Here is a 26,683-nt window from a genome sequence, read left to right as displayed (position 1 = left end):
TAATTATTACTACCTGGCTCGTGAACTCGCCAACCAGCCTCGCACAAGCTCGAGCTCAGTGTCGGGTACGATTCACGTGCTGGTTACGAATCACTATTTTTCGGTTCAAACCCGGTCCGAGCCCGATTCATTACTCTACAAGCTGATTCAGTGTCGACTGTCGAGATTTACATTACACAACTCATATGTGACCCAACCCAAACCGCACAAATGAGTACCAGACCCAAACAACACAAATGACCAGCTCTTACAATTATAAGTCATGCATGCAACATGAAAATATATACTAAAATGATTCAATTAAGTCAGTAACTAAAGTATAAAATTGACACAGATGCGTATAGCATATTTAAATTAAATGGTTTAATACCTGAACTTTTGATTTCCTTACACCTCTCCCTCTGTAATTAAAGACATCTTGATGTAAGGGGGACACCGAGTAAATTTTGAAAAATCTCTCTTATAATTTTAAATTTTACACTTTAATATATTTTTAAAAATTTAAATGGTGAAAAAAGATAAATTTTAGTTTTAAGGGGGACAATATCCGCCCCCGGACATCAGTACATGTTGGACCTTTCGACGACGAGATAACTAGTAATTAGCTATACAAGTAGAGGTGACCACTTGTGCGAGTTTGAACCGCTTATTCGGGACCGGCTCGGACGGGCCAATTTTATTCGTCCCGAATCGTGCCGGTTCAAACCTGCACAAATAAGAAAAGGGAAACCCGGGATTGATCCAACCCGCACTAACTCGCACAACCCACAAGAGCAAGCCAAAGATTACATGTGGCTCTTCCATCTCATCTTTTATTTTTATTATTTTAATATTAGAAAGTTTTTAATGAGTTTGCATGTGTCGATGCAAGTTCATAAATGAAACATACAAGACTACGAGTTAGTGGTTGAGATTTGAGAATATACAGACTAGCTAGATGGCAAATTAAGACTAAAAACAAGAAGCAGCCCACAAACCCGCACACACAAAATACAACCCGACACGCCCACAATGTTGGTTATGAATTTAGTTTTCACGGTTTAAGCCCGGCCCGGCACAGCCCGCTTCACCTACGGGTCAGTTACGAATTTGAACTTCTAAACACTAACCCGTATTCAACCCGTCACGGACCGCACGGCCCGCACAATTGGCCACCTTACAAGTCATGCATGCATGAGGTATCATTATTCATTTTTTTTTAAAACAATAATACTACACAATAACTTAGAAATGAGAACTACACAGAGTTTTGAAATTTGAAGTTAATTATGTTGTATCTCGGTTCTAGTACATCAATGCAAGACCGGTAAAGAAGAGTAGAAGACCTCCATTTCATGTCCAATCGGCTTTAACGATAGTAGACTTTGGTACTGAGTTAACCTATATACCGGAGTTCGACAGAATTTGAAATTCGAGTCCTCAGTGTGGTCCAACTTGATCATTTTCATCACATACAAATCACAATTGATTGTTACATTCTCTTTTCCTCGTGTATGACATGCTGTGATGTGTCCAATATTTCAACTGCAGAGATATTATCTGTAATAAAATATTAAAACATGCACTTCACTCCTGCAAATACTTATTTAACTACTAAAAAACCCTAATCTCTCTGTAGATTCTAGAAATATGACAAGAGCTTGTACTACAAGTAATTTAACATTATAATTAACATATTTAATTGACATGATTAGCATGCCAAAGCTAATTAAGCTGGTGCTGCAACTTGTGCATTATACTCAACACTGTCATTATAAATATAGTACTCCAATATAGCTTGGATCAGAATAACATATATACCCAAAACATTGGTTTGTATAGATCATTTCTGGCACCAAATTTCTCCTCCCTGGAAACAGCAAGATAATTAGCCATGCCTCAAGCTAACAAAAAATCATCAGAACAAGGTATGTCATCCCTTGTACACATAAATCTGAGTTTGGTTTATCGTTCTTTTGTCGTAGGTAAATCATATATCGGTTAGAATATAAGATCGTGGTAAGTTCTTTTCTGCTAAGTCGTTAAGATTTTAGATAAGTCTGTTACTACATCAAACTAAAATCACCAGAACTGCTGATTGTTTTGATATATATGGCTGCAATATTAAGCTTTAATTGGGTTGTTTTATTTGTGGTTGTTTTAAAAATGCATGGCCAGCTTTTTAGTAAGTTAGTGAGGATAGTTATATAACATTATCTCTAAATTAACATATAATTTTTCGAATTTGTCATGGAAAATTGAAACACTGGGTAATATTACAATTCCAGAAGCCAGTACTCTTTCGTTAAGTCACAATTTATGGAGGAAAGTGGATGCATTTTACCGGTTTACTCGTCCACACACTATCATTGGCTCTGTAAGTGATTTATCGATCCATCAGTATCTTTCTCATTTGTTCTATTTCACTTTAACATCAGTAAAGATTTCTGTTTGATAGATTTTCAAAGATATGTGGTATTACATTTTAACAAATTCTTGAATATATAACAGATTGTTGGAATAACATCAGTTTCCTTACTGCCTCTAGTCTCTTTCGACGATTTGTCACCTGGTTTTTTCATCGGTTTACTGAAGGTAACATAGAGTTCTGGTCTTGACTTGGTTAAGATCTTTACTGATATTTCAGTTCAAATTTATGCACTGAGTTTTCCTGCAGGTGATGATCCCGATAGTTTGTGTGAACATTTATGTGGTTGGCCTTAATCAACTGTATGATGTTGAAATAGACAAGGTAAGTACAGTCAACTGAACATATAGCATGCTGTTGTCATTCATGTTTTCATCTGCTTATCTGTTCATGTTTCTAAGGTAAACAAGCCAAATCTTCCGATAGCTTCTGGAGAATATTCGATGGAAACGGGGAAGGCAATTGTCTCAGCATTCGGGCTCATGGTTAGTACTTTAAAGAGTATTAACTAAAAGTTGAAACTTGACTTTATTCTCACTTACGCGTGTTGAATAACATAAGATCATGTTGGGGTCTTCATCTGAACCTTAAAGCTTTAGACTGACCGGTTACTTAACATGGTACATGTTGTTGTTTGATGAAAATAAGAAAACAATAATGGAAATTGTGTCATTTTTCCTATCTCTCCTAATTTTTTCAAATATGGGGAAAATTCTAGCTTTATTTTTCCTTTATTTTTAACAATTTTTTTCACGAACAAGTTGAAGAAATCAAATATGTTTCCCCCAGAAAAGAAAAGGTGGTGCAAAGTATGATGCAAGTTTAACATTACCATTGATGTGCTGTGAAATTCTAAATATTTTTCAGGTTTCTATTTATTTAGTTTATGCTATTCATGTTTGACAAATTTGCAGAGTATCACCATGGGAATCATGTTTCAGTCCCCACCAGTACTCTATTGTCTTCTTGTTTGCTTTTTCTTTGGAACTGCATATTCTATTGATGTAAGTTAATTCCCTGCTTTAACATAACTTACTTATTTTACACATAGCATCCATATAGATACTTGGCCACAAGAAGTGTAAAATTTGCTAGACTTGTGTTTCACATAGCAGACATGGAAAATATGCATGTGTCCACTAGAAGAACAGACTTTGAAAAATTATTCTACCACATATAGGAAGTTCTGAAATGCATTCTGCATTCTCAATTGTTACTTTATTGAGTATGAACAAGGAAACATTTACATGATAGCAATTAGCCAACCTCCGTAAATCCCACTTGCTTAAGATGTAGGAAAGCGCTAGGGCTTAATTGCAGAATATTTCCGTAAATCCCACTTGCTTAAGATGTAGGAAAGCGCTAGGGCGTACTTGCAGAATATTGCCTACGGGAATCTTAGGTCATAAATATGTCAAGTTATGAGTTCTTTTCTCGAAAATTCTAGAGTAGCATGCCTTACTCAAATTACATAGCACACACCCCTGGCCCCTTGGCATCTAACAACTGCAGAAATCAGAATTTTCACTTTGCTCAGCATCATCAGTACAAAATCTTAATATACAAGGCCTAATACGCCTATTGATTTTTGGAACAGTGATGTAAAGAAAAGATAATTAAGATAATGGAAGCCTAATTACTATCTCCAAAAAACTGCTGGAAAATGAAATTATGTAAATTATTTAATTTCTCATATTTTTCTTGTGATGGAGTTCAACTTCTCAGTCTCTGAGCTCAGAAGTTTTCTACTTATTAAATCTGTGCAGGTACCTTTATTTCGATGGAAAAAAAATGCTTTCCTTGCTGCTATCTGTATCGTCATTGTAAGAGCAATCACCGTTCAACTCACAGTCTTCTATCACATCCAGGTACCTATGTACATTACAATAATGGATAATAGTAACTACTACTTTCTGTATTTGTTCTATATTTAACTAAAAGGAACAACAATTTCTGCAGCAATATGTTCTTGGAAGACCAGTACTATTCTCAAGGTCCTTGGCATTCGCGATCATTTGTATGACCCTATTCGTTACTGTTATTGCACTATTCAAGGTAAATATTCGGATATAGAACTCTTTTAGAATATAGTTAATGCAGCTAATGCAGCTAATGCAGCTAGATATATAAGAAACGGTGATAACAGGACTTTATCATACGATAAAACAGAGGAAAAACATGGTTGATTCAGAATCGTAACAGTTTTATTCATATTAAGGATCAAGACACCTTTTTCTTCTGCACTATTGGTCAGAAGTTTTTATAAATCAATGTCTTAACACTGATAGTTTCATAATACATCAGGATTATTCAATTAATCCGGGATGTTCATCTCTACAGTACGTAGGTGGAATCACACCGACATATTTGCTAACACGAGCTATTTTTACTGAATGTGCTTTAACAGGACATACCTGATGTAGACGGTGATAGAGATTTTGGCATTCAGACTATAACTGTCACTCTTGGGAAGAAAAGGGTTAGTTACTTGCTAATTAAGCTTTCTATTGGTTTAACCTATTTTACTTAATCGTTTCGTTTAGATTTCATTCAGTCTTTCTTGATTAATATAACTTTGATTTTGATGACTTTCATAGGTTTTCTGGCTTTGTATTACAATCCTTTTAATTGCATATGGATCTGCTGTGGTGATCGGAGCATCGTCCTCAGTCCTACTAAGCAAGCTAGTTACTGTAAGTTGAATTCAAGCAACCACACTGAGCTTAGACTCTGTAAACTACATTGTTTTTTTGTGTGTTTTTGCAGGTGACAGGTCATTGTATACTAGCATCCATTCTTTGGTTTCAAGCTCTTACTGTTGATCTTGAAAGTAATAAATCAATCACTTCCTTTTACATGTTCATATGGAAGGTAATTACAAAAAGATTGTACAGTGTCCTCGTGTAAATTTTATTAATGTTTTGCTTTTTGAAGCTGAAACAAATTATCAAGGGGCTGATATGTGCACACCCTCCATTTATATGTATCACGCTGCATAGTTAGAGCACATTATTGTCAATAGGATGCTGTTATTTTACTCTGTTTAACAAATACGCTATTTTCAACTTTGATGCAGCTATTTTACGCAGAATATCTACTTATTCCTTTTGTTCGTTGAGAAGATGAAAAAACTCCAGAATGAAATTCTATCTGCTGCTGCTTTCGGTAGCTGTTAATAACTGTATTTTACTCATAATGTAAGCAATGTATGAAATCATTTGGCGTTTCATGAATAATATACCCTTAGACATCTTTAACATCAGTTTTGAAATGTTCGATGTTAAAATTATTTTTATCATTAGTGACATTTCAAACTGATGTTAAATGGATGACGTCGTATGTAGTAATGATCCGTGTGTAATCTTTACGCATTCATTCATGAAACACGCAAGAATAAAGGCCTTGTAGAATTCTGTCTGTTGAACCACTAATTATGATATAATTGCCAACCCCCTTTCAAGTGATGGCTCCTTCCTATATATAGAGTCTCCAATGGGCCTCTCCTTTAGTGGGCCAGATCCCTTTATTGGGCTTTGCCCCAACAATAGTCCCCCCTTAGTATAAAATCTTCAGATTTTTTGGGCTTGTAATTCTTGAAAAATGTTTCTTTTAAGTGTGGCATTTTATTCTTGAGAGCATTGATTAGGCTGTGAGGTGTTTGACCTCCGAGAAGGATGTAGCTTTGAGGAGGTGACGTATGTGGAGATCAGAGCTTATTCATTTATCAAAAAGAAGCTGTATAGTCTTTTTACGAGATTTTGTGAGGCCTGATAGCTCATAATTCTCAAATTTCTAATTCAATTGTTATACTTCACGAGTTGAACCAATGATTTGATAAGTTTGTGAGGCGTAAAAGCCGTGCCACTCTGATTTGTGTGGAGGAAATTTGTGTGGAGATGATGATATAAATATATAATAAGGTAGTGAGGCAAATCTTTGTATAATTTGTGTGGAGATGATGATATAATGAGGTCGTGAGGTGAACCTTTGTATAACTTGTGTGGAGTTGATAATGTGATGAGGTCGTGAGGCGAGCCTTTGAATAAGCTGTGTGGAGTTGACGATGTGATGAGGTCGGCGAGCCTTTGTATAAGTTGTGTGGAGTTGACAATGTGATGAGGTCGTGAGTCAAATCTTTGTAAAATTTGTGTGGAGATGATGTTGCGATGAGGTCGTGAGGCGAGCCTTTGTATAATTTATGTGGAAATGATGATGCGATGAGGTCGTGAGGCGAGCTTTTATATAAGTTGTGTGGAGTTGATGATGCGATGAGGTCGTGAGGTGAGCCTTTGTATAAGTTGTGTGGAGTTGATGATGCGATGAGGTCGTGAGGCGAGCCTTTGTTTAACTTGTGTGGAGTTGATGATGCGATGAGGTCGTGAGGTGAATCTTTATATAATTTGTATGGAGCCGATGACGTGATGAGGTCGTGAGGCGAACCTTTGTATTATTTGTGTGGAGCCGTTGATGTTATGATGAGTTTATGAAGCCTTGGAACTCGTGTAAGTAGAGTCCATGATCATTTGAGCCATTTTTCTCGAGCTCTTGAATAAATTGAGATGTATAAATTAGATTGGAGAACACGTAAAGGCATTATAGATATTCGGCTGCCATTGAGGTGCGTGAATTCGCTCTTGGCGACATTGGATTCGCTCATGGCGAGGTATTTTCATATTTGCTCTTGGCTAAGTAAATTTATTCACTTTATGCGAGGTGGCAAAGCGTATTTGTTCACTCTAGGCGAGGTATTTCGGACTCACCATATGCAAGGTGGAGAAGTGTATTTGTTCTTGACGAGGATGTGCTCGTTTTAGGCGAGATGGCGAGATGGAGAGGTGTATTTGTTCTTGACAAGGTGTTTTCGCTTTAGGCGAGGTGGCGAGGTGGAGAGGTGTATTTGTTCTTGACGAGGTGGCGAGGTGGAGAGGTGTATTTGTTCTTGACGAGGTGTGTTCACTTTAGGCGAGGTGGCGAGGTGGCGATGTTCTTGACGAGGTGTTTTCGCTTTAGGAGAGGTGACGAGGTGGCGATGTTCTTGACAAGGTGTTTTCGCGTTAGGCGAGGTGGCGACGTTCTTGACGAGGTGTTTTCGCGTTAGGCGAGGTGGCGATGTTCTTGACGAGGTATTTTCTGCTTCTCATTAGCCTCTTCGATAAAATTCTGCATCATTTTGGTCAAGCAAACAGAGCTTGGTTCGAACAATTCAGCACCATTAGATACCTCCAGCTTGCTAAATTGAGCCTCCGGACCAGTAATAGGCTTTTCCGGAACACGAAATTGTCTCATAATCCTTGATTTCAACACAGGCTTAACCGCATCACTACGGATCGGTGCACCTCTACTTGTTTCTTGTGAATTAAACGGTAAAATCTTCGTAGGCCGCATGATTCAACTCTCCAAAAATGATCAAAAAATATACAGTGAATATTAAATTTAGTATTTTACTTAAAAACAAATAAACGAATAACTTGCGAAGAGATTTAAGTTGTCAATGTTCTTCAGCATTTTCGTGTAAGATGTGCCGACAATGAACTGTCAAAAAAGCATTGTTTACAAGAAAGAGTTATCTGATGCCGGATTATTCATATTCAGGTGAATATTATCGCCGGCGGTGAAATTGTAAAGGGAGATGTTGTTTGTTTGCTTGAGGTGTATAATTGTGTATGTATAGGTGTGTGTGTATATATGAGTTGATCGTTGACGTGCTTTTGTGATTGTGGTTGTTTACGAGGAGGTTCGACCCCTCCTTCTAGCGCCACTGTTGAACCACTGATTATGATACAATTGTCAACCCCCTTTCAAGTGATGGCTCCTTCCTATTGGCTATATATAGAGTCTCCAATGGGCCTCTCCTTTAGTGGGCCAGATCCCTTTATTGGGCTTTGCCCCAACACTTTCAATTGAGTATTATAGCTTGTTTTTGCTCAAAGCATCATTTTCACCCTCCGTAAATTTGATATAATTGACACCATTTTAGACTATGTTCTAAGTTACCTCGAAACATCGCTTGAAGAAAGAAGTAATGATCATTGTAGTTCACCAATACTCGTCAAAACTTCTGTCACCATGTTAAGTAACTGATCCATCTAAAACCTCAATATGTTAGAAGAAGGCCTCACAAGATCTTATACTCTTCAACATTACGAAAATTTTCAAAAATTTGATTACTGCTCACAAGATCTTATACTCTTCAACATTACGAAAATTTTCAAAAATTTGATTACTGCGTGCAACTTAACAGAGCAGCAACGACTCTAAGGTAACAGGAAAGTAGTTTGATGTAGTTCTACATTTTTCACCATTTCAGGTCATAAAAGGCGTGAAACGAAAAAACTGAAGCAAAAACCGCAGACAATACGCCGATACTACATAAAATCTAGTGATTAGTACATTAAACAGAAAAGTAGACTTACGGAGAATGTAGAGGAAGAAATTAAAGAAAAGTGCTTCTTCATTTATTTAATAAAGCTGTTGTATACAAACCAAAATATCTAATAATTTTTATTTTTTGAAATAATATAACGGTGCAATTAGCAAATAATTTCGAATAGATCATACTACTATACATGCGTATAATTTAAAATTTATTAATCCATATTTTGTATTATTCCTTTCGATTACAAATGTATTTTGAATCATTACCTCAAAAAAGACCTATAAACATTGATATATTAACCGAACATTGATATAATTGTAGTCGATTAACCTCAATTTTCGGTTATCACTTGCGATTACAAATATGTTTTGTACATCACCCTCAATGAAAAAACTGATGTGACTCAACTTAAACCCTTTTTGTGTGGTTTGTAATTTAGAATAAGTAGGCTATTGTTTTACGCCGAGGATTAAGAGTTTACTACTCATCTATTTCGCTAATGTATCAAGAATGAATTTGGTTTTGTTTTTCTAACAGCTAAATTAACTAGTAAGCAAGAAGAAGGTTTGTTTGTAAACAATTAAGAAAACGTGTTGTAAAGCATGTAAATCCACCATATAACCATGACACAGTTCTAAAATTCATATGATATGTTCTAAAAGATACATATAAAGATTCTGTCATGACCACATAAAAAGTTTATTGGAATAAAATAAAAGTTTTTCCAAACCGAAAAACATTTTAAGGTCAAAATCCGTAATTGACTTTTCTCTGCTGTTACTGGGCTGAATCAACTGAATTTTGAAATATGAACTATTCTCAAATTAAAGAGAATCTCGTTATCTTCGCGTGGTCTGTTGAATCGCTGAAATTTGATATGTAGAACTCAAGATACGATTCAAATAATAAGCCTTGCACGTGTAACTTAATAAATCCGAATTTTCTTCTAATTAAAGTCCAATCCTTTCCAATTTAGAATTCATTCCTTCCTAAAATAAAATATTAAAATTTAATTAATAAAAATCTAATTATATGTAAAATATAATTAATATAACTATTCTCTTGGTCACATGTTCGAATCTCACGGTAGAAGAATTTATGATTATGCCTCCTGAGGCAGAGTCTGTCACTTAAATGCGGTTTACCTTGGTTCACGTGTTTTGCAGGCTATTGCGTGAACCCGTGAAATTTATTCAGTACGCACCCAAAAGGTAACAGCTGCAATTCCCTACGTTAAAAAAATCATCTAAAATATACACAAATATACATTCTATAGCAAATCCGTAAACAGTGACTATCAAACTTCGTCAAACTCAATTAGATATGTCAGATTTTTTTCTAATTCATATCCAAGTGCCTCGCATTGGTGCCTAAATATAAATAATTTAATTAGTTCGTGTGTTTCGCCTTAATTGATTATTTATTCGTTAAGTTTCACATTCCATATTTTTTAGTTCTATTTTAGTAATCTACATTTATATTATTCTTATTTTATTGTAAAGAGTTAAGTCGCTATCGTTTATATTCTTTGCCACAGTCCTTTCACGTTATTTTTTTTTTATTTTATGTTTCGTTTTTTCACTTACGCGTTCACTCATTAGAACTGTATTATTGGTTGTGCCCCAAATTTTAGTAGATGTCAAGTTAGGATTTACAAGATTAAGCAAGACACTCGAGCTACCAGATCCATTAAACAACTGCAAGCATGTCTAGCAGATTGATCAGCATTACTATAGAAAACTCCGGTGAGTTTTTAAAAGGTCAAAAGAGGTATACTAACTCTCTCTATATATATGATACATACCTGGATCAAAATATACACACAAAAAGTTGGTGTTTATAGATCATTTCTCACAATAAACCTCTTCCAGATCAAGTGCTGAGTACAGCAAAGTCATCAGCCATGGCTCAAGCTCACAAAAAATCATCAGAACAAGGTACTTGAGTTGTGTAACACTGAGGTTTCTGGTAATTCATTCATCAGTCATAGGTTGATTATAAATATCTGTATAAACATTTGCATGCATGCATGTCTGTGCATGTGTAATGAAATACCGTTACACCAAGAGGTGCTGGGTCGTATGAGTGGTGTAATAAAACCGTTCTGCCAAGTGTAAATCTTTCATGTTGTTTTCACAGTTTCATGCATATCTGGTTTAGAGTTAATTCAATTCATAATTTTTAGGCTTAATGAACTTTTAAATCTTAAAGTTTGCACCAATATGCTCATCAGCCCCTGTAATTCATTATCGTACATTTTTGCCCCTCAGGGACTGAAAACGTAACCTTTTCCAGTTTTCACCCGGTTTTTTCCCGGTTCAAAGGTTAAAAACCACATTTTGGATACCGAGAAGTGAAAAAATACGCTTTTAAATGCAAATTTTGAGGCCGAAAAGGTCATTAAGCCTAACTTTTATATTTGTTAAATTCATATATTGAATTTTGTCTTGGTACTAATCGAAACATGGACTTACATTACAACCAGAAGTGAGTTTTCCGTTAACTCGCAATGTATGGAAGAACGTGGATGCATTTTACCGGTTTAGTCGTGCATATACCATCATTGGCTCTGTAAGTGATTACCGATCAATATCTTTCTTATTTGCTTCGATTCATTTTAAAGTGTTCAGTTTCGTAAACTTAAGTAACAGCCTGTGGACGATTGGATAACTCAGATAGTTAAGAGTTTATCCTCTTGTATCGTCTCCGGTCCTGTGTTCGATTCTGAAATAATTCCTTAGAACAAATACTTAGGGCCTGTTTGGCATTCACCAAATAAGCAGCTTATTGACTTATAAGCCCGTAAGTACTTATCGACGAGTGTTTGTCGACCCAACTTATAAGTCGAATTTATAACTTATAAGCTGATAAGTTGAATGTTAGTAACGACGTACTTTTGCTCAACTTATTTTGTTTTTCACCTTTTTTATTAATTTTTATATTAAAAAATATGTTGGTAAATATTATTTAAATTTAAAATTCATGAATTAAGAAAATTATATTTAAAAATTATTTATTTTAGTTCATTTAAGTAAAAAAAAATTCTGACTTATAAGTAAATAATTCAAACACTTACATAACTTATAAGTTTTTATTTACTTATCACTTATAAGTCACTTATGCATTTTAAGTCATAAATTACTTATTTTAAGATTTCCCAAACGGACACTTAATTGTAAGGCTTAATTGTAAGGCTGAAATGTTGTAATTAACATTTGAATGATTTCACACATTCTTGAACAACAGATTGTGGGCCCAACATCAGTTTCCTTGCTGCCTCTGGTCTCATTCGACGATTTGTCACCTGCTTTCTTCGCCGGTTTACTGCAGGTAATAGATTTTCGACATTGTATTTTTACTGATATTTCAGTTTAACCTGATATATCGAGTCTTCTTTTTGATGTATGCAGGTGATGATCCCGATAATTTTGGTGAACGTTTATGTGGTTGGCATAAATCAAGTATATGATGTCGACATAGACAAGGTAAGCACTTTTAAAATGGTAGAGAAAGACCCCAACATGATCTTAAACCGTGCTCTGATATCATGTTAAGTTACCCGTCCATCTAAAACTTTAAGATGGTAGACGAACGCCCCAACAGGATCTTATACTTCAAGTAGAACTTAACTGAACATTTATCATGTTGTTGTTCAAATTTTCATTTGCTTACCTCTGTACATGTGTCTAAGGTAAACAAGCCAAATCTTCCGATAGCTTCTGGAGAATATTCGATGGAAACGGGGAAGGCAATCGTCTCAGCATTCGGGCTCCTGGTTAGTACTTCAACCATCTAATCGAAATTAAAACATGCTCATCCCTCGTGGAATGGGCGAGCTCTGTTCAGAACGGCCTCCCTCAACTACTTATTCCAAATTACTTGTTTCACGTATATAAGTTACTTATAAGTTAAAAATATTTTTTTTACTTATAAGTTACTTATAAGATATCTCAAACGAGCTTGGTGTTAGATATGATCAAGTGCTAAATGAGATCACAAAGATGGTAACAATAGAAAACATGAAAACCACAATCATGTACCATACTTCTGAAGATTGAAATTGCTTTCTCAGTCAATGCTGTTTGATAAAAATATCTCGCGTGATGCATCAATATTCAAACGTCTACCGCTTGATCTATAAAACATTACAGTCTTGCACGCTTCACATAATTTTCCCTACTGAATATTACTCATGTTTAACAAATTTTGCAGAGTATTATCACAGCATTCATGTCTCAGTCACCACCAGTAATATACTGTCTTCTTGTCTGCTTTTTCTTTGGAACTGCATATTCTATTGATGTAAGTTCCCTAATCTATCCTGCTTTATTTTACTTATTTTACACACAGCAGCTTTATAGATACTTGGCCACAAGAAGTGTATAATTTTGATTACATCAAAAATTTCATAAATCATAAAATAAGCATATGTAATTGTCAAATTACACAGCACAGACCCCCAGCCCCTTGGCCTCTAACAACTGCAGAAATCAAAATCTTCACTTTGCTCAGCACTATCAATACAACATCTTAATATGCAGATGCAAGGCCTAATAAGCCTTTTGATGGAGTTCAACTTCAGTCTCCGAGCTCAGAAGTTTTCTACTTATTAAAACTGTGCAGGTACCATTATTGCGATGGAAAAAGAATACATACCTTGCTGCTATTAGTATCGTTATTGTAAGAGCATTCACCATTCAACTTGCTGTCTACTATCACATCCAGGTAACTACGTACATTACAATAATGGATAAAACTAGTATTTGATCTATATTTAACTAAAAGGAACAAGAATATCTGCAGAAATATGTGCTTGGTAGACCAGTACTATTCCCAAGGTCCTTGGCATTCGCAATCTTTTGTATGAGCCTGATCGTTACTGTTATTGCACTAGTCAAGGTAAATATACATGGTTGAAAAGGAATCAGAAAAATTTTTGTTTTTAGTTTTTTCAATCTGCAATATGCCCTTCCCATGACTGATGTGGCAATGTGGAATCACACCGACATATTTGCTAACACAAACAATTTCTACCGAGTGTGCTTTAACAGGACTTACCTGATGTAGACGGTGACAGAGATTTTGGCATGCAGACTCCAACAATCATCCTTGGGAAAAAAAGGGTTAGTTACTCATCAAGCTTTCTCGTGGTTTATCCTATTTAAGCTGATACACTAGCTGATTGCAAGTTACATATTATCGTAATAAATTATGTAAAAAAAATTCCTTTATTTCATTTGTGAAGGTTTTCTGGCTTTCTATTACAATCCTGCTAATTGCATATGGATCTGCTGTGGTGATCGGAGCATCGTCCTCGCTCCTGCTAAGCAAGCTTGTTACTGTAAGTTGAGTTCAAGCTGCCACAATGAGCTTAGACTGTGGAAATTACATTGATTTTTTGTGAGTTTTTGCAGGTGACAGGCCATTGTATACTAGCATCCATTCTTTGGTTTCGAGCTTTATCTGTTGATCTTGATAGTAATAAATCAACCCTTTCCTTTTACATGTTCGTCTGGAAGGTAATTTCAATAAGATTATACACTGTCTTCATGTAAATTTCATAAATGTCTCTCTTTGCGAAACTGAAATAAATTATAAATTATGATACATTTCCTTTATTCATCCGAACTGTTAGAGAACCGTTAGAATATCAATATAAGATCATGGTAAGGGTCTCCTTAACACGAACATACATGCTGCAGAGATTAAACACACATATATAGTGAAAGTACATTGTTGTAACAGACACAGTTATATTACTCAGTTTAATAATGACGCGATTTTCAACTCTGATGCAGCTATTTTACGCAGAATATCTACTCATTCCTTTCGTTCGTTGAGAAGAAAAGAAACTTCTTGAAGAATGAAGTTCTTGCTGCTGCCTGTAACTGTGTTTCATTGTTAATAATGTGAGACATTATTAGTTGTTTGATTGATAATTTAAGACATCAATGTATAAATCATTAAGCTTTCATTCATAATGTCTGATTACACCTAAGTATAAATGAGAGAGCACGGTTGGATAGCTCTGGTTATGAGTTTATCATCTGTCGTGCCACGTACTGGATTCGATCCTCGCTTACCCCTGAGAATTTATGAGTACAGATGCTCATTCGTAAGACTATAAGCCATATTTGTCAAAAAAAAGTATAAATCAGAGAATGCAGAGAGGAAGAAGCTTCATTTATTTAATAAGGCTGTTCTTTACATGAACTAGTCTTGTGTTTATAAAACTAACTGACAGCTCAGGGTAATGCTAATGCAATAAAGAAATACAGATCAAAAAAATATCTGATACATGGTTTTGATTATACAAGTATTAAGTTTTGATCTAAAAAACAAGCTGCTGAGTTCTATCAACATCACTACTTGCAAGTGCAGCCAACTAAACTTAACAAAATTACTTGTTTATAAGCAGCCTTTCTTGACTGATGCATAATGTAATTACTAGTAATTTTACAAAGGCTTGTCAGTTGTTAGTGGTGCTGCGATGAAAACTGAAAAGCCTGTTACACACACTTAAAAAGATAACACCATCTTTTACTGACATTAGTGTGCAAGAGCAAGTCCAACGCCTTCTTTATACCGGAAGTTCAATTATAAGGATTTTGACAAAAAATGATACTCCAACAATTTCTCTCTCGGTACTTTCTTATATCACTAAGATATGGGTTTCATTCTTTATTTTTAAGAAACTTCTAGTGAACCCTTGTAACATTTTTAGCAATAAAAAAATTATTTCTCTCTTTTGTTTTTACATTTCTCTCTCTCTATTTCACTTTTTGTCCATATTTTTTCAAATTTATTTATATAATAATAGTAATAAAGAAGGAAGGAAGATAAGGATCATTGTTGTAGTTAAAATTCAAAATCATGTCTTAAATGAGTTAATATTTTAAGAAACTCACTAGAACAGCGTTGGACTTGCTCTAAGGATAAGATACCAGTACTAAAATATTAATTGAGTTGATTTGAACATTATGCTATACATATAAGGTCACAATTAATGATGTGATGAAATTATTAAAGTTCGACACATTTAAATTCTTTCTTTACAAATTGCATGTTTGATCCAAGTTTTTACAATATTAATAGCTATACAAATTTTTGGATTTGGGTTCGTGTTTCAGATTTTGGGATCAGGTTTCGGGTATTTATATTCAATCCAAAAAAAATCGGGTTTCAGGTATATCCAAAACCAATCCAAAAACCGTTGGATTGAGTTCGTGAATTTATTTTTGGGTATTTTTCGAATTCAAATCGATTCAAATATAGATAAAAATTTCAAATTTAGATTTCAATTCGGCCGTACGCGACCCGACCGATCCGATTGCATTCCCTCGTTGGACATAAAGTGTATTTCAATGGTTAACTAAATTTTTGATGTACAGTGATATTTAGTATTTTAATATATAATTAGTGTTTGGTTAAGTTTCTTTATTCCAATAGATTTTTATTATTATTTACTTATATTATAATTTAATTGTTGGGTATATAATTAAATTTACGGTATCTATAATCTTCAAAATTCATTTTACCATTCTGAATTTTCATTTTTTAATCATACATTTTGTTAATAGTTATATAATATTTCGTTTAACAAGTTAAGTTTCCCAAAATTTAATTTTCGATTCATATTATGTAAGTGAAAAATACATTGTTTTATCACACAATGATCAAAATACACTTTTACCAATAAATTTTCTCAAATAATTCAATTATTCTTAATTAAGAATAATCATGAACGTATGCTAGTGATTGAGATGGCATTATTCGTGGGTCTTGCTTAACCAAATTTTATCCACCCATAATTAAGTGTGCCATTACTCTAGTCAATGTCAAACACAAAAAGTTGTTGACTTCTTGATTTATTTATTTAAATTAAATAAATAATTAACTCATAACTGGTTGAATGATGGTCTAAAATAACTCATATCAATTTTTATATTTTTTTTACATCATTTGAAAATTTTGACCCAAAATATCTCATAAATACGTTATTTTAAACTTTAAAACAAGCTGGTGTAAATGTAATAAATCATCCCATACTCGTGCAATAAATCGTCTCTCACATCATCCCTAATACGTTATTTGAATTGTCGTATCTAGCTAACACATGACGTGACATTAAGTGCTGTGTATTACTCCCTCTGTCCCAACCATTTATTTACACTTTCCTTTTTGGGATGTCCCATTCAATTCTTTACATTTCAAAACTTACCAAAAATAGTCAATGGGTCTCACCACTTTCCCACTTTTCCTTTCTTTGACTACTTTTAATCCACCATCTCTTTTTTATATATTAAAAATTAATGGGTTCCACCACTTTACCCACTTTTCTTTCTCTTTTTCACTATTTTATATATATTTCTTAACCTCCGTGCCCAAACCAAATGTAAAGAATTGGCTGGGACGAATGGAGTAAGTTTTTTTTTTGACAAATATGTCTTATAACCTTACAAACGAATATCTGTTTTCAGAAATCTCGGGATAAACGAGGATCGAAACTAGTATCTCGGACGACATAAGATAAACTATTAACCACTTAGTTATCCAACAGTGTTCAAGTGTTGCGTATTAAGCTTATGTGACACTTAAACATGCGCATTAAGCATTTTTTAAAACATAAAACAGATGTTGCCGAGCATGATTTGCTATATCCACCGGGTGGGGAGGGCATACATCCTAAAAATTGAAAATTTTGATAATTATCTCTATTGAACTCAAGTGTATATATTAAAGTAATCATTTAATAAATAATTTAAATATATTTGAATTGTAAATTATTACTAAATTAGTATGATGGAATATCCTAAGCGGTTATGGTTTATTTTCCACTTCATATTTTTGAATTCAATTCTCAGCTTCAAAAATTATTTAAAAAAATATTCGGCTTAACTATAATTCATAACTACATTCAAGATACTAGACATTAGATCATTTAAAATGCTCTTAACCATTAGTTTAAAATTCAAATATCTCTTCATTTCAAAATAATTGTTCACTTTTAAAAAAATCACGGATATTAAAAAAAATTAACATTAATAATAAAGTTATAATAATATTAGTAATATTTATTACATTAACTACATTAAACACACCATTATTTATATTATAGAATTAGTTTTATAAATTGAAACTAGCGATATAATATAATAATCCTACCTGATGTAGAATTCATCTTTAAAATATAAATTAAACTTATAATATAAGTGAATAATTATTTTAAAATAGAGAAAGTAATCCACAATAATTATGCATCATTAAATACCAAACCAATTATTTCACAAAATTAATAAATTCTCGATCATGTATTAAAAAAATTAAAATATTTATATATTTAACAAAATAAATATTTCCCAATATTTATCTACTCACTCACTAGTCTACCTTACATAAAACACATATTTTTATACATACACATCGTGTGTCTATAGTACACATTCGGGCGCATCAAAATTGAAATCTTTCGAGTTTAAGAATCAAGAAATTCAAGAAACACAAGCAACAATTATCCGGGTCACTCTTTATTCTTCACTTAATTCACAGGTCATCTCTCAATCAATACATACATGTTTTTGTATGTTTTTGTATGTTTTTGTATGTATAATTAAGTCTTTATCTTTTACTCAATTATTTGGCATGTGGGTCAGATTTGTTTGTGTTTATTTTGATGTTTAGCTTCAATTTAGTTGTTGTTTTAAGTTAAAGATTGAATCTTGAACATGGGTTTTGATTGTATTGTGATTTTGAGTCGTTTGTGTTGTGGTTGAATTGAAAGCTGGGTGTTTTTAGTGCGATTATTTGATGGGGGTGCTTGGTTTTTGGAAAAGTTAGTGTGATTTGGTGGAGTGAGGTGGAAAGGTGGTTGCTTGGCGATTTTCGGATTGTAAAATGGTGGATTAGATTTTTTGTTATTTTTCGGTATGCTAATGGATAAGAATTAATTGGAATTTTAGCGTTTTTGCGGCGTTGGTTGGTAATTAGTAAGTAGAAAATGTTGGGTATTTTGTTTGTGGTGCGTCGGAATGATGATGTGGTATTGTATTTTAGTAACAGATACGGGGAGGAAACTGATAATGCCAAAATAATAGATTTCGGGAGTTTAGTTGTTTAAGAGATCCCAATTAATCTTGATTTACTACATTTGTCGTGTATATGCGATTGCGGTGATACTACATCAGCATTATGATGTAGTATTAGCGTGATACCTATGCGTTTTGTTGAACAGTAATTTACTTTCTTGGTAAAATTTGAACTTTCTAGGGAGTAGGAGCTTATTACGCAATTTTACTTCTTGGTAAATAGCTAAAAGTTTAACTTTTCAGGTGTGCAAATTTAGTTCAAAGTATGTGTTGTCTGTCGGTGTGTGCTGAAAAGCTCTTGGATTATTTACGACTATAGAAATATTTATCAATTTTCTTGCGGTTTTGTACCCTAATATAGAAGAATCAAATGAAATTTGTATGGATGACTGACATCAAAGTTATACTAATAATGTCAGAAAACATCAAGAAAGCCAAAAATATATTTCATAACTAGAAATAAACTAGAAAATATCTGATATGCTGGTGACGCCATGTTAGAATGCTGATGTGGTATCGCACCAGCTTACAGACACGGGGAAAGGGAAACTGCTAAGACAAGAGAATGATAGATATTAGTTGTTCTGTACAACCAATTACAATAGAATAGAGAATATGGATTTTGACCCGCCACTTTTTCCTTATATGTGATCGAGGTGTTTACAACATCTGTATTAGGATGTAGTATGAGCATGATATATAGGTGTTTGGTTTAACAATGAATTACTTCTTTGAGAAATTTTAAACTTTCGAGCAACTTATGACACAAATATACTTCCTTCCACAATTATGTGGCATACATCACTTTGCCGTGGACATCACTTTGCCGTGGACATCACTTCATTCCACAATTAGCACTCAAAATAAATTACAAGTTTGAATATGTCACGCCTACCAACATACTCATTTTTTAAATATGTTACTTGCAACTTCCAAGTTTTCTTTAATTTGTTTTTTCTGTTTCAGGTATTTACTAATATATGTGCACATATATGTTTGTTCTTGGCGGACTGCACAGGCAGAGCTATTGAGTGGCCAGGTGTACTGCCAGTGTATGACCATTACTTTTTGTAAATTTTCAAATACAAAAATTGAATATTCACACTCATGTCTCAGTTATGCCTTTAATCTCTTATTATTGTTTAGCCAAATAAATTAGCAAGGGAAGAGAAGAGGAGTATACGCTAGGATACAAGTCAAGAGATTCAACTCTGTTTGGCTTGTCAGTCACATAATTTGGCTCCCCCTCAACTATTTTACTGGCAGAAACCGGCCGAGTGTAAAGTATATAAAAAAAAGCCATGAATAAAGATAATACTAGCAGTTTGCCTTCAACACCCACTGCACGACTACGGCGGCGTAGAGGATCTAGCGAGGTATGTTATTGCTGGAACTATTGCATGTTTCATATAATATCTTCATTTAGAGCTATGCCAGGAGTTAAGATTGTAGTGACTTGCATTTTAATATATAATATGTATTGTCCTCAGAAGAGGTACTTCTGTCCATAAAACTAATCACGATTACATAGTCAATCCTTTAAATCACAACTGTTTTCTTTATAATTATTGTCATATAGCAAAGTGTGGGAACAGTTCAATAAACATCTTTTAAACTCCTAAACAGATTTCTAGAGAAAGTGAAGGATAGTTGATATTGAGTAGTATATTAGCAAGTAGAAGTTTGATAATAGAACCCAAATTTAAATCCTGCATAGTTGAAAGATGTCCGTAATTAGACAGTAATGTCTCAGTTGTAATTATAAACAAGTCATCACGTTTTAAGACATTTAATTAATGAGGCTGCACAGAAGGCCTCAAATTTCGCTCAAACACTGTTTACTTTAAGTCTCTAACGCATAGTCTATGATGCTGTTCGATTGACCACCATTGACCCAGTGAGGGCTCAAGTTATCATACATGGTATATATGTACATAGTAGATTTATAATAGAAGTAGGAAAGCTTCGTTGTTGTTCAATTTTATATATATTTTTTAAGTTGAATCCTAGAACAAACAATTATATATCTTCTTCTTGTAAAAAATTTGGTAATCCCTTGAGTTGTTTCAACAGCTGGAAAGCAATTCCTTATAGTTCTGGAATTTTATATTTCTTATTCTTTGGCTTGTGAGTGTCTTTGAATTTTTTCCGTTGCCAATTTGATGCCAGAATTCTCCGGACGTGAGCAAAGCAAATGGAAATCACCTACTGGTCGGTGATAAAAATAAATACAAGTCAATGTTAGTACGTGCATATTCAACTGTATGGATGATTGGGGGATTTGTCTTCACAATCTACATGGGGCATCTCTATATTTGGGCTATGGTTGTCATCATCCAAATTTTCATGGCAAAAGAGCTGTTTAGTCTACTAAGAAAAACACATGAAGACAGTCATCTTCCTGGATTTAGGCAGTTGAATTGGTAAGCACATATATTTTGCTAGTGAGTAAATTATCTCCCTGTTTACTTGGTATATTTGGTCTATCATGTCCAAGTACTTGGTATATTGTGTTGCTTTGCTTGGTTAACCATGTGATCAATATCTATGTAGATATTGGTATAGAAATAACTTGTTTCATTTTCTGTTTTTTTTAATGTGTACCACTCTACCTTGTATTTGCTTGCATTTTGATACGGCTAGTTAGTGGCGTTCTATGTGTCATGTTGTGCAGTAATTCGATTATTTATCCATTTGTAGGAGGTGTGAACAGATTCTTATAATGTTTAGGGGAAAGTGATCTTTTTTTTTTTTGGTATTTGTTACTTCTGCAGGCACTTTTTCTTCACTGCAATGCTATTTGTATACGGCCGCATTCTCAGTCAACGGCTCGTTAATACTGTAACTTCAGACAAATATCTATATCAACTTGTGGGAAGACTTGTCAAGTATCATATGGTAACTTGTTATTTCTTGTATATTGCAGGTTCGTTTGCTTACCCTATTGTCTTGATATTGAAGTCATTTGGAAAATTATGATAATGGCAATTGTTTTGTGTTTGTATTATGTACACGATCTTCGAATTGGCTCAACTCAAGTTGAAATAGCTCGCAACATGCTAAATATTTTTCGACCTCGTAAATTTCTTGTAATTAATCGCATTGTCTATTTGTTCTACATTCGTATCAGGTTTCATGTGGTTCATTCTTACATTAAAGAAGAAGATGTACAAGTATCAGTTTGGTCAATATGCATGGACACACATGATCCTTATTGTGGTCTTCACACAGTCCTCCTTCACTGTAGCCAACATATTTGAGGGAATTTTCTGGTAATGCACGGTATTCTTTTAATGCATATGTAATGTGCTCGCTGACCTTAAGCATTGATTTATGAATGGACGTGCCTATCTTAAAATCGTTTTATTGTTATTAGTTCAAGTACTTCTAAGGTATATTGAGGTGTTTATGAGGATGTATCCCTGTCGAGTCTCATATGATTGAAGTTATAAAAACATAAAAAAGTGCTTTAATGAATTGTAATTTACTGGAGTAGATGATGACGCCTGTGTTGCCCTATTTTTTAACGGCTTGTAGCAAGTCTTTCAACTAGTCAGTTCGAGGTAGGTTGTTACTTGTTAGTGAATAACTTGTTAATTGTTCGCTATTGGAAGCCTTTTCCAGTTCTGCCTACCAGTGGTTATTTTGTTCAATGTAGTCTCGAACCTGAGATTCCCTTCCCCTTGCATCCTCTGAGGAGCGTAAGTGACCTTGTTAGATGTTAACTATCATGCCTTGTGAGCCTTTTCAGGTACTGCAAAGAAGTAGTTTTGTTGTTTATTGAAATCAGCTTCATCTCCTTACCCCCCCCCCTTCTCCAGTCTATCCCAGTTCTCTCAGTTATTTCCTATTATCTCATTATATTCTTTAAAATTATCCAAATTTGATCTTCTATCCAAATCCCTACAAATAAACAAGTGTATTATGCCTGTTTTCTCAACCGTCCTATGAAATTGCAACTATTATTTCTCTAACTTCTTTAGCTGATAAAGGATTGCAGACTTATTAAAGCGCATTTGATATTCGGCATCTTAAATGATTTGTAGTAGATTTTTCCTAAGTTGGCATCCAGTTGTATTATCTGTTATTTCTCAGTAAAATTGTGAAATTATGCAATTTGAGCTTAATACACAGTGGATCAGGATAATAAGTGCATACACTATCATGCAGGTTTCTTCTTCCAGCATCACTTATTGTAATCAATGACATTGCTGCTTATATTTTTGGATTCTTCTTTGGTAAAACCCCTCTAATCAAGTTATCTCCGAAGAAGACATGGGAAGGTTTTATTGGAGCATCTGTTACAACTATAATTTCTGCATTTGTGGTGAGCATAGAATATCAATTTTAATTACTTTATATGTCTGTTTTAGTCAATGACTTTGTTTCTGGGTGTATCATCTGTGTATGCATATTGTTGCTTTTTTTTCCTGATAAATTGGAGTTACGAGTCGAAAGCTATTCGAAGTTACAGAAGAGAGTATTTTCCCCGAAGTTGACATTCCTAAATTGTGGCCCTTTAAAATCTCCATACATGTGTGAAAACAGATTTTTTCTTTAGTTTTCAAAAATTGCTCTATTCTTATTGAATTCTAGTGCTGAATACAATATTGTATCTATGCAGCTCGCTAATGTTCTGGGCAAATCTCAGTGGCTTACATGTCCTCGGAAGGTGAGTTTTCTAGAAAGATAGTTTATCTTAGCTTATATGGGCGAACAAATCAGAGTTCTAAGAAATTTTACCAAGATTACAACAATTGCAGGATCTGTTAACTGGTTGGCTTCATTGTGATCCTGGTCCTTTGTTTAAGCCGGAATATTTTGCGCTACCTGCATGGTTTCCTTCTTGGGTAAATAAAGTTCAATTCGACAGTCTTAAAATTTCTTTTAGCTTCTTAAATGCTGTGTTGTTACTAATTGTGACCTGGAAAATTATGCTTCTCGATTTCAAATATTTATAGAAACTTTTTGTATATTTTATTCAGTGATTAGTTGTCAAATGCAAGTAATAATAGGTACTTAAGCATTCAAACCGCTGGAAAGCTAGCCTGTATATAACAGACTGTGGACATTCCCAGAATAAGATACATGCATTGGTCATGGAGTACATAACCTAGATGGTTTTCCTAGTGATGAGTTTTAGTACCAAGCACTTAGGCATGTGTATATGAAGCTTACTCACTTTCCTTTTGAAGATTATGCAATAAAATGAAAGGAACAGTAGTAGTGATTTTAGTACTTAACTAGCTTGTACCTCAGAAACTTCACCTACTTCGTGTACCCTCAAAAGTTTTGTGACTATTGTTTCACTTCCTGATATGAAATTAGTTAATGCATGTCTAACTCAATATTAACCAGTGTATCATCATTTTGTCTGCAAACATTTACAAACTAAGGTCGTCTTTCTTAGAATTTAAGTAGAGAGGAAAGCAGATAAAATGGAAGTAATATAAATTTTGATTCCTATATGTACTCCTAAGGTATCTATTAAAAGGAAAACAGTTGTAAAGAAGTAAAACTACCTTCAATTTCACTGAAAGACTTGCAGTTGAAAGTGAGATGAAGAGGGATTAAAGTGAATGAAAGCCTCTAAGTTTTTTTATTCTATTCTTAAATGAAGCCCTCTGTACTTCATATTAATCTTTGCTATTTCCATCATTACCCCTTCTAGTATTCTAACTACTATTCTGTCTATTAACATTGTCTTCTTTAATTTGTGTAAAGTGTCTATTACGTCAAGGTAATATTTAATGCATCTTTTCACTCTTCCGCAGTTCCCTTATAAAGAAATTGAAGTTCTTCCGGTGCAATGGCATGCACTGTGGCTCGGTCTTTTTGCATCTATAATTGCACCTTTTGGCGGTTTCTTTGCTAGTGGTTTCAAAAGAGCTTTCAAGATAAAGGTTTATTGTTTTCACCTTCCATTCATAATCTTAAATGTGTAGAAGAATCTTTGCAAAATTTTGTGTTTGATGCAGGATTTTGGTGATAGTATTCCTGGTCATGGTGGAATGACAGATAGAATGGATTGCCAGGTAGGCTTTGAACTATATAAAATAAGACACAGAATATGTTTCGCTGTTCTATACAAGTTTAAATTTGTTAGCAAACAGTGCGGAAATTATCTAGTTTTGAACCAAATCTATTTTCCCAGCACTTACAACTATAAACAAAAGCAAGTTAAATGGATACTGTGCTGCAGACGACATTTTTGTCTGCGACTTCTTTCAACAGGGTTTTTGTACAAGACTTTGTCCATAGATTGCAAACCTTCTGGAAATACCTAAGTAGAACTAGTAGAAACTCTGCAAACGAGAGAAGGAACCTAAAATTGGAATCTACTACAACTGGAAAATAAGGCTTAGATGAAGCACCTAAACAGTAGTTTAAGTTGTTATTTTACAAGTGAATCTTAATTTTAAATTTGTAACATGGAGTGGCTATGAATTGTTTGGATATTAAACATTATGGGTTTTTATAACTTTCGTGCATTACTGTATTTCACGTTTTTATGCACTTCCTTTTTTTATTATATTTCCAATGCGGTGGCATCTGCTCAAGTGGTTCATTGTTGCCTGAATATACATGTTTGTTAGATGCTGTTTGAAAAACTAATCAAACATTTCTGCAGATGGTGATGGCTGTGTTTGCTTACATATACCACCAGTCATTTGTTACGCCTCAGAGTGTATCAGTCGAGATGATTTTGGACCAGGTAATGTTGTGAGAATTATCTCATCTCTTTTTCTCAGAGCACACATTTTATCAGTTTTTTTTGTTTATTATGTAGCATCATTGGATTTAAATACTAAGCTGGTTTATTATGATGTAGATATTGATGAACCTTAGTTTTGAGGAGCAACGGGCATTGTACACAAAGCTTGCACAGATAATTCAGGAGACCCAATTTGGAAGACCGTGAACTGATCTCCTTTGTAACGTTTCACCCTTGTAACTTGCAACAATCTAAAGGATAGCTGGTTTGAAGAACCCTAAAGTGACTAAACTAAGCCGTGGACTGTAATTTGTACATTTCATTTGCAGGCTCGGCAGGGATAGCGAATTTGAAGAGTCTTGAATTATGCAGCATACTCATTTGTGTTGGTGTTTTGTTTTCCGGAATGTTGTGCATGTTTTTCTTTCTTCTGTAACAGAAAGTTTAAACCTTGTTAAATACTTTAGCTGAATTACATGTATGTCATTAGTCAGATAGTTGAAACATTGAACTGTACAGCGTCCTCATCTACAGATACCTAGTTTGCATAAATCTTTTCATTTATGTGAAAAATACTTTTTTAATTAACACCGGAAGTGCTATAGGCCCCGTTGGTATTGTTGTTGCTATAGCACCTGAAAAGCTGTAAGAAAGGTGTTTGGTAAATTCTAAAAGTCGCTGTCTGGAAAAACGCTTTTGGTCTAAAAGCCGCTGTCAGCAAAAACATGTCCTCTTTGGAAAAAGCTGTTTTGAGCTTTTGCAGGAAGTAGTTATTAGTTTCAGTATCAAATCTTCTCAAAAATATTATTTTTATATATTTTATCTCAAAGCATGCATAAATTAAAAAAAAAATATCAAACAATCATATAATTTTCTTTGACATTACTCTTTTCACGAGCATTTTTTCTCATACCATGCACCACAGCAACCATAGTCTCTTAATGAAGTTTCATAAATATTTGTGGATAGGAGAATTATCAATATTCTTACTTGTGCATGTTTATTAGTTAGATAATACTACCTTAATCCCTTCCAATTGTTTACTTAGGAAGTGTTCGACACGCATTTTAAGGTGCATAAAAAGTATAGTTATGTAACTT

At 34.0% G+C, this 26,683-nt stretch overlaps 3 protein-coding genes across 6 annotated transcripts; all 3 read left to right on the top strand.

Annotated features, from left to right (window-relative positions):
* Positions 1-1,748: 1,748 nt before the first annotated feature.
* On the top strand, positions 1,749-5,871 carry LOC141698110 (homogentisate geranylgeranyltransferase, chloroplastic-like). Its single transcript, XM_074502721.1, has 12 exons — positions 1,749-1,907; positions 2,268-2,356; positions 2,491-2,574; positions 2,657-2,731; positions 2,809-2,892; positions 3,322-3,411; positions 4,174-4,275; positions 4,367-4,462; positions 4,815-4,886; positions 5,005-5,100; positions 5,174-5,278; positions 5,484-5,871. The coding sequence occupies exons 1-12, from the start codon at positions 1,874-1,876 to the stop codon at positions 5,523-5,525; spliced, it is 969 nt and encodes a 322-aa protein (XP_074358822.1). The 5' UTR covers positions 1,749-1,873; the 3' UTR covers positions 5,526-5,871.
* A 4,815-nt stretch (positions 5,872-10,686) lies between these two features.
* Positions 10,687-14,623, top strand: LOC141696574 (homogentisate phytyltransferase 1, chloroplastic-like). Its single transcript, XM_074500699.1, has 12 exons — positions 10,687-10,720; positions 11,269-11,354; positions 12,030-12,113; positions 12,194-12,268; positions 12,475-12,558; positions 12,996-13,085; positions 13,407-13,508; positions 13,587-13,682; positions 13,835-13,906; positions 14,029-14,124; positions 14,198-14,302; positions 14,582-14,623. The coding sequence occupies exons 1-12, from the start codon at positions 10,687-10,689 to the stop codon at positions 14,621-14,623; spliced, it is 966 nt and encodes a 321-aa protein (XP_074356800.1).
* A 3,555-nt stretch (positions 14,624-18,178) lies between these two features.
* LOC141697112 (phosphatidate cytidylyltransferase 1) lies at positions 18,179-26,099 on the top strand. 4 transcript variants are annotated; one of them, XM_074501335.1, is made up of 13 exons: positions 18,179-18,332; positions 19,835-19,907; positions 20,015-20,244; positions 21,038-21,291; positions 21,643-21,794; positions 21,999-22,140; positions 23,039-23,195; positions 23,493-23,540; positions 23,632-23,718; positions 24,643-24,771; positions 24,847-24,903; positions 25,500-25,583; positions 25,701-26,099. In XM_074501335.1, the coding sequence occupies exons 3-13, from the start codon at positions 20,170-20,172 to the stop codon at positions 25,788-25,790; spliced, it is 1,275 nt and encodes a 424-aa protein (XP_074357436.1). In that variant the 5' UTR covers positions 18,179-18,332; positions 19,835-19,907; positions 20,015-20,169; the 3' UTR covers positions 25,791-26,099. The 4 variants fall into 4 exon arrangements, with proteins under 4 accessions (XP_074357436.1, XP_074357434.1, XP_074357437.1 ...); XM_074501333.1 differs by having other exon boundaries at positions 19,835-19,920; XM_074501336.1 differs by lacking the exon at positions 18,179-18,332 and adding an exon at positions 18,423-18,707.
* The last annotated feature ends 584 nt before the right edge of the window (positions 26,100-26,683 follow it).

Source organism: Apium graveolens, chromosome 11 (assembly GCF_009905375.1).
Source record: "Apium graveolens cultivar Ventura chromosome 11, ASM990537v1, whole genome shotgun sequence".
NCBI classification, from domain to species: Eukaryota; Viridiplantae; Streptophyta; class Magnoliopsida; order Apiales; family Apiaceae; genus Apium; species Apium graveolens.
The sequence above is the reverse complement of the archived record's forward strand: the minus strand, read 5'-3'. Positions and strand labels throughout refer to the sequence as shown.